The 14,170-nt window shown below is 41.5% G+C and overlaps 1 protein-coding gene across 6 annotated transcripts in view; it reads left to right on the top strand.

Moving 5' to 3' along the window:
* The window catches only part of glra2 (glycine receptor, alpha 2), a 191,360-nt gene that overhangs the window by 95,533 nt on the left and 81,657 nt on the right, over positions 1-14,170 (top strand). For all 6 annotated transcript variants that reach the window (XM_043700568.2, XM_043700570.2, XM_043700569.2 and 3 more), the window contains 2 exons: positions 8,144-8,226; positions 8,710-8,847. In XM_043700568.2, coding sequence (XP_043556503.1) covers positions 8,144-8,226; positions 8,710-8,847 — 221 coding nt within the window. The remainder of the gene's footprint in view (positions 1-8,143; positions 8,227-8,709; positions 8,848-14,170) is intronic.

A 14,170-nucleotide genomic window follows, 5' to 3' on the forward strand; every position in this document is an offset into this window, starting at 1 on the left:
TATTGGACTACATTTGCAGGCCATCAGCAACAGCAGCATTGTATTCAACTACAATCTCCAACCTCAACCACAATCTCCAACATCATCCCTCACTCCAGCATTACCATCAACTCACAAAATCAACTCGGGTTCAAAAAAGAATGCAGGCAGACATGCTAGGAGCAGCATCAGGTGTACTTAAAAATGAGGTGTCAAACTATCATTCAAAGCTATAACATAAGACTACCCTGACAACATTCCCGCAATAACACTGTACTCCAAAAGTAGATGTGCTAAGTTGTTAAGTACAATAACAACATACAAATATATCCAGCAATGCAGAAAATTGCTCAGGTGTGGCCTATGTACAAAAAGCAGGACAAATCGACCCGGCCAATTACTGTCTCAACTGTCTATTGTCAATCACTAATAAAGTGGTGGAAAGGATCATCAACAGTGCTATCAAGCAGCACCAGCTCAGCAGTAACTATTCAGTGACGCCCAGTTTAAGTTCTGCCAGGGCCACTCAGCTCCTGATCTCATTACAGACTTGTTCCAAACACAGACAAAAGAACTGAGCATAGAGTGACAACACTTCACACTAAAGTGGCGTTTGACAAATTACAGAGGAACCTTAATTATTCGAATATTAATTATCCGAATTTCGGATTATCCGAAGGGGATCTCAAGGTCCCAATAGAAACATTACATCAAAGACCTGTTTCAACCCTGATCGCATCTTTTTGTTTGCGGGTACAATGATTAAAAATGAACTCGGCTCACTGACATGCTGCCGAGAACAGTCCTGGACAGTCCAGGCACCGTCTCTAAATGACTGACCTCCCGCCCTTTCTCTCTCTCCCCCCACCATGCTTTCCCTGAAGTTCTGCATACGGGTGAACACTAAACCATCCAGACAATGCCTCCAACACTGTATAGGGTGGAACCTGTCAAAAAGGGGTGTGTGTGTGTGTGTGTGTGTGTGTGTGTGTGTGTGTGTGTGTGTGTGTGTGTGTGTGTGTGTGTGTGTGTGTGTGTGTGTGTGTGTGTGTGTGTGTGTGTGTGTGTGTGTGTGTGTGTGTGTGTGTGTGTGTGTGTACATGCGCGATTTGGAGACTTACCTCACATTGGCAGCAGCAGTCTTACTGTTGATGTGTGACTGCCCCAGGGGTGGGGGGTGATTGCAGGAGATAGACGGGGGTGCGAGGCTGGGGGGGCGGGTTGGGGCTGCGGGGTTGGGGCCAGGTGGGGGTGTTGGATAAGATTGGGAGTGGACGGGGTGGGGGCAGGCGGGGGGGCAGGGTGGGAGCAGACAGGGTTGGGGGGCGGGCGGGCGGGTGGGTGGGTGGGGTCTCGTGTGCAGTGTGCTGCTGCATAGTCTCCTGAAGCAAACTTCACAAAAACTCCGAGCACCAGAGGAAAGACGTTGAATCAATTGACCGAATAATCAATTATCCGAACGAAATAGTGCCCACCCATCTCTTTTGGATAATTGAGGTTCTTCTGCATAGTATTAAGGAGCCCTAGCAAAATTGGAATTGATGGGACTCAGGGGGAAAGCTCTGCACTGGTTGCATCATATCTAGTGCAAGGGAAGATAATTGTGATTGGGTGGAAGTCAGTCGTCTCAGTTCCAGAACATCTCTGCAGGAGTTCCTCAGGGTGTTATCCTACAACCAACCTGTTGCTTCATTTAGTTGCTTCAGTAGTGATCGTCACTACTGAAGTAACTCACCTCCTTTCTTCTCAGTCCACAGTTCAGGAGTGTGGTAGAATATTCCTCACTGACTGGGATGAGTGCAGTTCAAACAAATTTTAAGAAGCTTGACACTATGCAAGATAAAGCAGCCCTCTTGATTAGCACCCTGTCTACAACATTTGATATTCACCCCCTTCACCATTGATGTGTAGTTCCAGCAGTGTGTACTATCTACAAGATGCACTGCAAAAACTAAAGGCTTCTTTGACAGTGTGTTCAAAATCCAAAACTAGCCTAGGCAGTAGATTCATAGGAATGAGCCAGTTCCCCTCCAAACCACACCCACTATTGACTTGGAACTATATTGCCAATCTTTCACTATTGCTAGTTCAAATTCCTGGAAATACCCCTATCCTGACAGCACTATGTGTGTCCCAGGATCCCCTAAGAACTGCAGTAATTGAAGAAGATAACACGCCACCACATTCTCCAGGACAATTAAGCACGAGCAGTAAACACTGGCCTAGCCAGCCTAGCTAGCAGTCCCTGAATGAATAAAACAGATGTATTGCTATTGTTACGCCAAGGAGGTGTGTATCTATAATCTATGGATTAATCATTTTTCACTGTATAAAGCCACAGTGTGCATCATTGGTTCTGCTATGCATTGTTTGGTTAAATAAAGCAATTTCAATTTGCATCAATATTAAACTTAAGAACATGTGCATGCAATTTTCCAAATTAACTTTAGTCAAGTTGTACAAGGGACCTCCAGAATAGCTCTGGACATGCAGTTTGAACTATTTTAAGAGAACCTACCAAAGACATTAACATTTCATGTTTATTAGGATGTGAAAAACTTCATTTTCTTGACAAAACTGCCAGCAATATTATTTGGATCTCTCAAACCTCTGCTTCTCCAAATAATAATGATCTCAAACCAGTCTTAACAGCACATGAAACACATTGATAGTTCTGTTCTAATAATACGATTCTAAATTTGTTATATTCATTGACAGACGAACATGAAAACATAATTTTGAGGAATTAGTTCTTGACTGATTTTTAGATAAATTCTGACTATAAGCACATTCAATGTAGTCTGTGTTATATCCTTTCACACTTAATTATCTTTTGGATTGCTGTTTATACAACTTCCTCCAAAAGGCTCAGTGAATAAAAACATTGCATTTTCGAGTACTATTCCATGCAGATTAGGAGGCTCCCAGGTTCCCTGGTCTGCAATGAATTTGCTCTTCCCAGTTGAAGTGGTGGGTTTCTAAGAAAGACCAGTGAAGGGAAAGAGCAGTCAGAGACCTCACTTCCTAACTGTAGTCCAGTGGCAATTGCTGGGATGAGTATGGATGTTATTTGAAGCTGAAAACTGGGTCTTTTCTGACAACAGAGCTATTGAGTCATAGAGTTTTAGAGATGTGCAGCATGGAAACAGATGCCTGGGTCCAACTTGTGCATGCCTAATCCCAATGCCAGCACTTGGCCCATATCCCTCTAAATCCTTCCTATTCATATACCCATCCAGATGCCTTTTAAATGCTGTAATTGTACCAGCCTCACCCACTTCCTCTAGCAGCTCATTCCATACACACATCACTCTCTATGTGAAAAGGTTGCCCCTTAGGTCCCTTTTAAATCTTTCCTGTCTCACCCTGAACCTATGCCTCTTGCTGTAACTTCACCTGTGAGAAATGGGCATGAGTGAAGTGTCAAGGATTTCCTGGCACCCATTGAGTTATACTGCAACATCAGTGACTGCAGTGAATAGGAGGTGGAAAATCAAAAAAAAGGAAGCCAAAAATGATGTTTCTTACTTGCAGATCTTTCACTCAGTAGCATTTACATTTGCTCAGAAGCAGTATATTTCTCTTTTCAAAAAATACTATTTAAGCCATGTCTATATTAAAAACAACTTGCTCTAATATGTGCGTTAGATGTAGCAAGTCATTACAAACTATCAACTTGAAAGGGTTCAGAAAAGGTTTACAAGGATGTTGCCAGGGTTGGAAGGTTTGAGCCATAGGGAGAGGCTGAACAGGTTGGGACTGTTTTTCCTGAAGCGTCAGAGGCTGAGGGGTGACCCTATAGAGGTTTATAAAATCATGAGGGGCATTGATAGGGTAAATAGTCAAGGCCTTTTCACTGGGCGGGGGAGTCCAGAACTAGAGAGCATAGGTTTAGGGTGAGAAGGGAAAAGTATAAAAGGAACCGAAGGGGCAATGTTTTCACACAGAGCGTGGTACGTGTATAGAGTGAGCTGCCAGAGGAAGTGGTGGAGGCTGGTACAATTGCAACATTTAAAAGGCATCTGGATGGCTATATGAATAGGAAGGATTTAGAGGGATATAAGATATGGCAAGTGGTACTAGATAATTTAGGATATCTGATCAGCATGGACGAGTTGGACCAAAGAGTCTGTTTCCGTGCTGTGCATCTCTATGACTAAGACTCTATGAAAGTCATCAAGTGAGCTTGACATTGAGCCATGAAAGTAATACTAGGACATGTGACTAAAGGCATGGTCAAAGTGAGAGCTTTAAGGAGGTTTTTTTAGAAGTAAGAAGGGCGAATGAGACGTATAGGCTTAGCAAATGAAATCTTGAGCCAAAACAGTTTAAGATATGCTTGTCAATGGTGGGAAATTAAAGTAGAGGATGTGAAAAGCCCAAAATTTGTAGGAGTGCAGAGACTTCAGAGGGCTGGTGCGTAGAGGAAGTTACAGAGATAGGGAGGTGGGTATCCAAGCAGGAATTTAAAATTTTGAAACTGCAGCATTGGTGGACAGAGAGCCAGAATTGGTGAGTGAGAATAGAGGTATGGATAAGCTCTACTCATTTGCCTCAGTTCTAATGAATATCAGTACAAAATATTTTACCCAGGGGACAAAATAAGGCTGTAGGGCCAACATCTGCTTCTCTGAATACAGAAAATGACATGGTATTGTTTGAATCTCATTAGGCTACACTAAGCTATAACAGAGCTTGACAGTAAGTACCAGAAAAAGAGCCAGTGTTTTCATTGAATAATTGCCACCTTTGAATGTCTTTTGTTTGTTTCCAGTTTGTTGTGTTTTCTTGTAAATTCTATAAGCGATAATGAAAATGTGGGACTTTTTTTAAAAAATAAGACTTGCCCAGTGAATTTTCTACTTCTTGTGGTACAAAGTGTGGAGGAGTGGGCCACATATATTTATCTCAAATATTTATGGAAAATATTTGATATATAATAGACCCAACATCTTCTGTAAAGACAAGCTAGCATGTTGGATAAAGAGTCTTTGCTAAATTGTGCTGAAAATAATGGGTCTGCAATGGCAAAATGAGCATATATTCCTTTTTTTTTAGTGTTTAGAGTTTTCTAATATGCTCTTACCACTGACAATCAATCATACTTATGTAATGTCCCAGTAGAATAGAAGTGTGGAAACAGGCCATTTGACGCATTGAGTGTGCACTGAACCTCCAGGGAGCATCCTACCTTGACCCACCCCATCCCTGTAACCCTGCATTTCCCATGGCTAATCCACCTAGCCTGCATGTCCCTCGACACTCTGGGCAATTTAGCCAATGGAGGAAACCCATGCATATATGAGGAGAACATGCAATCTCCACGCAGATAGTTGTCCAAAGATAGAATCGAACCTGGGTCCCTGGAACTGTGAGGTAGCGGTGCTCATCACTAAGTCATCGTGCCACAATTAAATGGAACAAAATGGCTTGGAACTAACTCATTGCTCAAGTACTATTTCTTTAAAACTGGCCTCTAAAGAGCATTAAAGCCTACTGAACTTGTGACCCTAAAATCAGAATACTGCACTTTGCACTATGCTAAGGACTAACACTATTCTGCTTTTGTCTGACAAATGAAGTTTGGCTCAGAATCAATTGTGAGCCCAAATTTGGTGAGAGGCATATTTAAGTATCCAGATCAGTGTTCTCAGCTCCAGGATGTTTCTGCAAGAGTTCCTCAGGATAGTATTCTATTTTAAGCTCATTCAGCTCATTCACTAATGATGCCCTCCATCATAAAATCAGAAGTAGGGACATTTGCTGATAATTGTACAATGTTCAGCACCATTCAGCACTCCTCACATACTGAGGAAGTCCATGTTCAAGAGCAGTACAACCTGGACAATATCCTAGTTTAGACTGTGAAGTGGCAAGTAATTTTCCCACCACACAAATGCCAGGCAATCATCACATGCAACAAAAGATAATCTAACCAATGCCCTTTGACGTTCAGTGGCACTGAAAGCCCCCATAATCAACATCCCAAGGATTACTGTAGACCAGAAACTGAATTGGGCAAGATATACAAATATTGTGGCACAAGAATAGGTCAGACTCTAAGAATCCTGCAGTGAGTAACTCACCTTCTAACTTCTCTGTCACCTAAAGTCAGCAGTATGATGAATACTGCACATTTACCTAGATAAATGAAGCTCCAAAAACACTCAAAAGGCTTGACACCATCGAGGAGAAAGCAGCCTACTTTTCTGGCATTACATCCAAAAACATTCATTCATTCCACCATTCATGCTTAGTAGCAGCAAAGTGTGCCATTTACAAAATGCCCTACAGAAATTCACCAAGAAATGGCACCTTCCACACAACCACTGCCATCTAGAAGGACAAGGTCATTAAGTGCCTGTGGCACTGCCATCTGCAAGTTCCTCTCCAGCTACTCACTGTCCAAATTTGGAAATATATCACCATTCCTTCACTGTCACTGCGTCAAATTCCTGGGATTCCTTCCCTAAGGGCATGTGGGTATATCTACAGCAGTAGAGAAGGCAGCTCATCACCACCTTCAAGGGCAACTAGGATTGGGCAGTAAGTGCTGGCCCAGCCAGTGACACCCACACAGCACTGAATAAGAGTAAGGAAATGGATCGGAGAGGAACGAAAGAGGAACGAATGTGTGTGAACTGAATTAATATCAGAAGTGACATGGTGATAAATCTAAAGTGCTGTGCATTTTCCCACATGGCCTAATCACTGGATTAAGGCATTCTGATTTGAATTAATGCATACTGACTTTTACTTTCATGAGAAAAGACAGGTTCCAAAATCCACCGTGGTATCAGCTGCAAGATTGCTAGATTTGAAAATGTGCACCTGGGTTTCTTCAAGTCCAGGCTCACTCAACTTTGGAATGACTTCACCCCTCCTCCCAGCAGCCCAGTTTTTTAAAAGTCATTCACAAGATGTGGGTGTTGCTGGCTATAGCTAGCATTTATTTCCCAAAGGGCAGTTTAAGAGTCAACTGCATTGCTCTGGGTTTGGAGTCACATATAGGCCGGACCGGGTATGGATGACAGTTCTTTCCATTAGTCAGAATGGATTTTTCCTTGATAATCGACAACAGTTTCCACAGTCATCATTAGACTCTTCATTGCAGATTTTTATTGACCTCAAGTTTCACCATCTGCCATGGCAGGATTTGAACCCAGGTCCCCAGAATATTACCTGGGTCACTGAATTAATAGGCCACTACAATACCACTCGGCCTTTGCCTCCCCCTTATCAGAGCAGCTAATGTTAAAGGAGCCAGTGGGCTGCTGGCTTGCAGAATTGCAAAGAGACTCAAGTTTCTCCACAGCTTGAGGCCTCCTGCTGACAAGGTCAGTCAGTTCTGCTTGGCCTGCTACTGTCCGCCTGCTCTGTAACAGCAGTTAAATTCGATCACGTTGCATTATTAGACAGCATGATGTTCCTTTTCTCAGAGCGACTGCCTTCTGACCTCTGGGTGTAAAATTGCATTATAATCAAGTACAGTCTTTATGAAAAAGATAACTTCTGTGGCAAAGCAGTTTTCCACATTCAGCAAATCTTTGCACCAAAATGTCATAAAGAACCACAAATGTCTTATTTGTTTGTGTGATCTGTCAGTGCAATGAAATAATGTGCAGTCCTTTCCTGGAGATCAACAAAAAATTCCCTTAAATAAGAAGCAATTCTGCAGCATGATCTCATCCCCTTCAAGAACTGCGTTGAAATTAAATCAAATGTATTGCACCGAGGGCAGCTTACCCTCACACCCATCTCTGTGGAGATGGATCCAGGTCACAAAAGTGAAACAGTGACTCCAATCACAAAGCCTGACATGGATTAGGATAATTAATGTCTCTACACCATGGGAGGCAAAGCTAAAAGCAGAAGCTGGACTTTGTGTAAAAATCGGCCTAATTTTGTAAGTTCTAATACTGTCATGGAATCTTATTAATGGCAGAGTCAACAATACCAAGAACTATCCCTGTTGACCAGTCCCATTTCAAAAGATTCCACACGAGTACGGAAACCTTGCAAAATTAATTCCTTTGTATCAATAATTGAAGTGTATAAATCCACCATTACAAAGAAGATACGAAAGAAGATAATTCCAGATCAATGCATTTTTTTGGTCTTCTGTAGGAAACTCATTACCTGATATGCTGCCTATTTTTCTCAGGCTGACACTAACGTTATCCTGTCCAATGGATTTGAAAAATTTTCCAATGGATGTGCAGACATGTGCGATGCAATTGGAGAGCTGTAAGTAATTGGAATCCATGAGCATGTATACAAGTCAATAACTGTTATTGCATCTCTACCAACAACAAATTACCAAAACTTTAGAATAATCATGTACGTTCTTAAATGTGCTATTATCTTAATTTAACATCATGCATATAATCTTCAGTCCAATGTGCTATTGTCCTTGATTTGTAACATTTCAAATAAAAGCCAATACAGTTGCTTTTCTTCATCTTCATTAGATGACTGGAATGCTTGGCTTACATCTGTCTCCGACCATTTCCATTATACCCTTGACCATACCCAACATCCTGCACATCGTCCATGGTTCATATCCTTGAAAACACATCTTCATCGGACGAAGATAAAGCTTCAGTAAGCCAGTCTTCATTTCCATCACTTTTCTTTATATCTTTTAGCATGCTTCAGCCATCTGTTTCATGAAATGTCTTTTGCTGATTCAATAAAAACTCCCATTGATTCCTTTGTGTTGGCTTGCAGTTGGATACACAATGAATGATCTGATTTTTGAGTGGCTGGATGGAGAGCCTGTGCAGGTTGCAGAAGGACTGACCCTTCCACAGTTTCTTCTTAAGGATGAGAAAGAACTAAAATATTGTACAAAACATTATAATACAGGTGGGTCTGATTTACTTTCAGAATAATGGAGTCCATTAAGGGGAACTTATGGTTTGAGGGTAAAAAGTAATGTGGTCAGGTGGTCTCACTAAATCATTGACACTACTGTCGTTAGAACAAAATAATAAATCCATTGTTTTAGAGCAATACAGGTAGTAACATCAAACAGAGCAAATCTTCATTGCTGCTGCTGCCACTCATCATTACCAGTCGAATTCTTAGCTTCCCAGAAGCAAAGTTACTCCTTTAGTGCATGTCTCCTGCTGTACAATTAAACAATCTCTATTAAAACTGGAAGAGTTTTTCAAAATTAACACTGTGACCATGTAATCCAAGTGAATAGCAAATTTTGGATATGAGGTGCCTGCACTGCACAATCTCGCTTCCATTAAGCTGAATGGAGAGCAGGTCATGGCCATCATCCTTCAATCTTTGAATTGCACTCTTATTGCATGAGAGCAACTAATCATCAAATCTATTCCAGTTCCTTCAACTGTTATGGTTAAATAGTTCATTTATTGTATTATTCCCAGGGGATGAACTTTTGTCTTCTATCTCCACAGAAATGGCAGGAACATGATAGGGTGAGGCCTATTTACCATCTCCCACCCTGCCCTCACCCCTCACCCAACTGCTGATCATGAAATGCCTTCTTCATGTCAATGTCCAAAGTGGGTTGGAAGCCAAAATCTGATCTCCCATTTTGTTTCACTCCTGCTGTCCCTTGTTACCACTTATCCAGGGTAAATGAGCCCATGTCCCTAAAGCTCAGCAACAGAGAGGGGAGAGCAAGTAGAATATTCCTCATCTTGTGTTTTGGCTTATTTGTCTGGGTTCAGGTCATGGCATCTTCATGGTTCATCTGCTCCTCACCACCTCCTGTGATGCTGCGGCACTGCTATACTTTCCTCACTAACACCAATGGACTCTCTCTCCTTGTGGCAGAAAACCTGCTGTGCACAGGGATTAAGAAACAAACCAGGGAAATGGGCTTGGATTGGAACACTACTGAAGACACAGTTAGATGGCCATTCTGCTGAAACCACCATCTTAAGGAAAAGGCAGCCCCATATCTCCTGCAATGATCATCATAGTATTTAGCTTGCCATCAGTTTATAACGAGTTTGCTGTTCAGCTGTAGATCAGACTAAATGCTGATCCTGCCAGCAATACTAACTTTCCAAGAACAAATCAACAAAAAAGTTTATTTTGTAATGGGTAACTATGACTCTATTGGTGTTGTAATTTTGGTTATTCAGCACCTGACCACATATTCACCTTCAATTAATATGTACTCATTTGCTGGTATGTTGCATGTTTAACAACAGTAATTATGCTTCAATGTTAATCCATTGGCTCTGGTAAAATACCGTTTCATGATGTGACTAGTTATTAAGTAACTGCAAGTTCTTTCTATTTCCTTAATGACATTGAACAATACTGTCAAGCATTGACGTTTGCATTAACTCTCTATTCGATGTTGTTTACTGAAAGTAGCCAGATGACACTTGCATTGCAATGATCTCTCTTGAGATGTACCTACCCTTACAAACAGCCTTATTACGTAGCCAGGGCAGAATGAATACATCCAAAAGCAGATAAGTTTTGGAGGACCTTCTGGAAGCATAGCCATGCCAGATGCAAATGTGAACAGATGTCACCTGTAGTGTAGGTTACTGGTGTCCACTACTATCTTTTCTAGCAAGGTACTGTTAGAAGTTTTATTTCGATTGATACTGTGTTTTTCCTAACAGTGGAAACAATAAAAGACCTGATTATTAACATTGCCAAATCAAAACAGTTGGTAAGCAGTTTGGCTAGTTGTGGAGTACAAGTCTTCAGTGTCGTTATTATACAAGAAGAATGGTGTTTGTGTTGTGTAAGTGTGCCTTCAATAAAGCTAGCTGTATCAATGCATAACATTTCCATTTTTGATCTCAGTGATTTTTTTAAGAAGTTTCAAACAATGACTAATAATGTATTCAAATACAAATGATTCAGACTCATTTGCTACCATTTTTTAAGTGAATCAACTGAGCCAGACATAACTAAACAGACTTGAGAAAAATGACAGTCTTTTATACTGCATGAGAAAAGCATGCTAATTGGTTGAGCCATCAATGGCATGGAGGTGCAGCCAGAACAGTAACTGTCAATCAGAATTCTCAGACCAGGCAGATAGACTCTGATTGGTCAGGGTGTAAGTTTGACAGTTAATTGTTATTGCCGCATCTCCATGCCAATGATGGCTCAACCAATCAACACACTCTTCTCATGCTGCATAAAATGATGTCCCTTTCTTCAACTCTGCTTCTCGCCTCCTAGTTTTGATGAGTGTAAGACAAAATGTTTCACCTTCTTGACTCCTTTTATCAATTAATCAAGTGAATTCTCAACCATCAAATGGGTTCGAATTTGCTTCAGCTCTTTGCTTGAGTCACATATAAATTGACACATCTGTTGGGTTTGGGCCCAATGCAATTCTCCTCTTGCTAACTGCATTCACTGTTTGTGTCTCAGAGCAGACATTTTTTCTTGAAAGCTTTTACCCTTTTATGAGCTTCATTCATTGAGGTTGAGCTGCCACCCCAGTGATTTTATTTTTTCTCCCTATTGAGGAACATACACAACATGGTGTGACTTCGCTAGCCATCAGAAAACAAAATCAGATTTCTATTCAGTCAAATAAGATGCCCAGTAGGTAATCTTAAGCTGGGTGGCTTGGGTTGGGTGGAAAGTTAAAAACAGCAACAATCTCAAACACATCTCAAACCCACCCAGTTTTCTGATGGTGAGGTGAACAACAAGCAACTAATCCACTCTCCGGTGCTGAGTTGACCACTGAAAAGGGAATACTGAAAAGTTCAAACACATCCTAATGCTGAAGTTTTGTGGTATTTGGGTAAAATCTATACTTTAGGATTTCCTGAGTAGAACTATTCACCTCTGATGTGAATCTCTGGTCTATTGCACATCAGGGAAATATTAGGGAGGATTGATAGACAATCAGGACTTATATTTTCAATCTTTGCATTGCCAGCAAAGTAGACAAGTTAAAAATGTACCTGCCTTGATTGAGCTATGAAAATGTACCACCTTTTATTTTCTAGCATTTAAAAGCCTGTTAGGTATTCTGTTCGTTGACCATAACATTCAAAATGATGTGCACTTTATAGCTTCTGTTCTTTAAAGTGCTTATTTTTGTTCTTCAGGTAACCTAATTTATTCTTCATTTTTCCTTGCCCCATATATTGTCAGATCTATCATAATAATGGTGGGGAACTGTTTGAATCTAAATATTATACTAAATTCTAATACTGTTCTAAATTAGTGGTTAGCACTGCTGCCTCTCAGGTCCAAGGACCCAGGTTTGATTTGGGTGACTGTCCGTCTGGAGTTTGCATGCTCTCCCTGTGTCTGCGTGGGTTTCCATTGGGTGCTCTGGTTTCCTTCCACTGTCCAAAGATGTGCTGGTTAGGTGGACGAGTCATGGTTTATGCAGGGTTATGGGGATAGGTTTGGGGGGGGGGGGCGGAATTGGGTCTGGGTGGGATGCTCTTCAGAAGGTTGGTGCAAACTTAATGGCTGAATGGCCTGTTTCTGCACTTGTAGGGATTCTATGATGCACACTTGAATGTTATGAAAGTAACTGCAATACCTTGACTGGTAGCTTTCAATCATTATTTTGCTGTGATTCATGCTTTAGAGCATGGGTAGAGATAGGGAGCAGTCATTTTGTGGAGAATTTCTCCTGCTGTGCTCATATGAAGCTTTGTTTTCCTGATATTACAAATGGGGAATGTGGGTTACAAACCACATTTTCTTTTTTTAAATAAAAGGCCAGAAGAGAGAATGATAGCTTCCAGAAAAACTGACAACTGAGGATTTACACTGAAAATGCATCAGCATGTGAGTTTGTTTCAATACAAACTATATTTTAATATTGCTCAATATCAACACGACCAGCTATCCTTCGTAGCCACACACTCAGATGACAAGCAACATGAATTCGACTGGGACAACACTACTATTATAGGACAAGCCAAACAGAGAACAGCCAGGGAATTCCTAGAGGCATGGCACTCATCCACAGATTCAATCAATAAGCACATCGACCTGGACCCAATATACCGGCCACTGCAGCGGACAGCTGGAACTGACAACCGGAAGCGGCAGGTGCAAATCACTATAAATGCCGGAGGAAACATCACAGAAGCGCTTCACAGGAGGCTCCCAAGCACTGAGGATGTCACCTAGACAGGGGAAGAAACGTCTGCAACACAAATTCCCAGCTCAGCGAACAGAACCACAACAATGAGCACCTGAGCTACAAATCTTCTCCCAAACATATATTTCAATATGGGGAGAAAGTGAGGTCTGCAGATGCTGGAGATCAGAGCTGAAAATGTGTTGCTGGAAAAGCGCAGCAGGTCAGGCAGCATCCAGGGAACAGGAGAATCGACGTTTCGGGCATAAGCCCTTCTTCAGGAATTCCTGAAGAAGGACTTATGCCCGAAACGTCGATTCTCCTGTTCCTTGGATGCTGCCTGACCTGCTGTGCTTTTCCAGCAACACATTTTCAGCATATATTTCAATATGCCCTGTATTTCATTCGGATGAGAAATAGAATTATAATATTGATGGATTTAAAACTAGCATAAGAATTGTGAATGCTGAAGGCACTAGGTTTTTTGGAGGGTATATAGGGATTGGAGAGTGTCTGAGACACTTCATGATTTAGAATTGGGAGTCCTGGAGTCCATAATTGGGTTCAAGGCCAGGATTGGAGCAATGATAGGGGGATTGAGGAATTAGGAGCAGCAGTGATGGGGAGGAAGTTGGGAGCAGTGATTGGTTCCTTCAACGTACAGTAAGGAGGAGCACAGATCTTGATTCTAGATTCTAGTATGTTATTCATTTGTCTTCTCGGAGGCTGGTCTAAAAACTTAATACTCTACAATCACTGGCAAATACCAATCTGCATCTCCCTTAAATCCTTCTTCATGTTCAGTGTTTATTGTGTTCCTGGGTTATCCATTTCGCATGGTTACCGCCTCAGTGTTGAACTCATTTAATCTAAAATGGCTGTGCACCTTCCAGAGCCTAAACTTGATTTATCTCTCCTTGTTTTTGAATCTTGAATTTATCATTGAAGGTCAGTTTATATTTTCCTGAAATATTTTGAAAATAGCTATCCCTCTTTAGCATTCCTAATGTCATAGAATCCCTACAGTGTGGAAACAGGCCACTTGGCCCAACAAGTCCACTCCAACTCTCCGAAGAGCAACCCACCCAAACCCACTCCCCTACATTCCCCCTGACT

Source organism: Chiloscyllium plagiosum, unplaced genomic scaffold (genome assembly GCF_037043375.1).
Source record: "Chiloscyllium plagiosum isolate Xiang-an unplaced genomic scaffold, Cpla_swu_hap1 HiC_scaffold_12, whole genome shotgun sequence".
Taxonomy (NCBI): Eukaryota; Metazoa; Chordata; class Chondrichthyes; order Orectolobiformes; family Hemiscylliidae; genus Chiloscyllium; species Chiloscyllium plagiosum.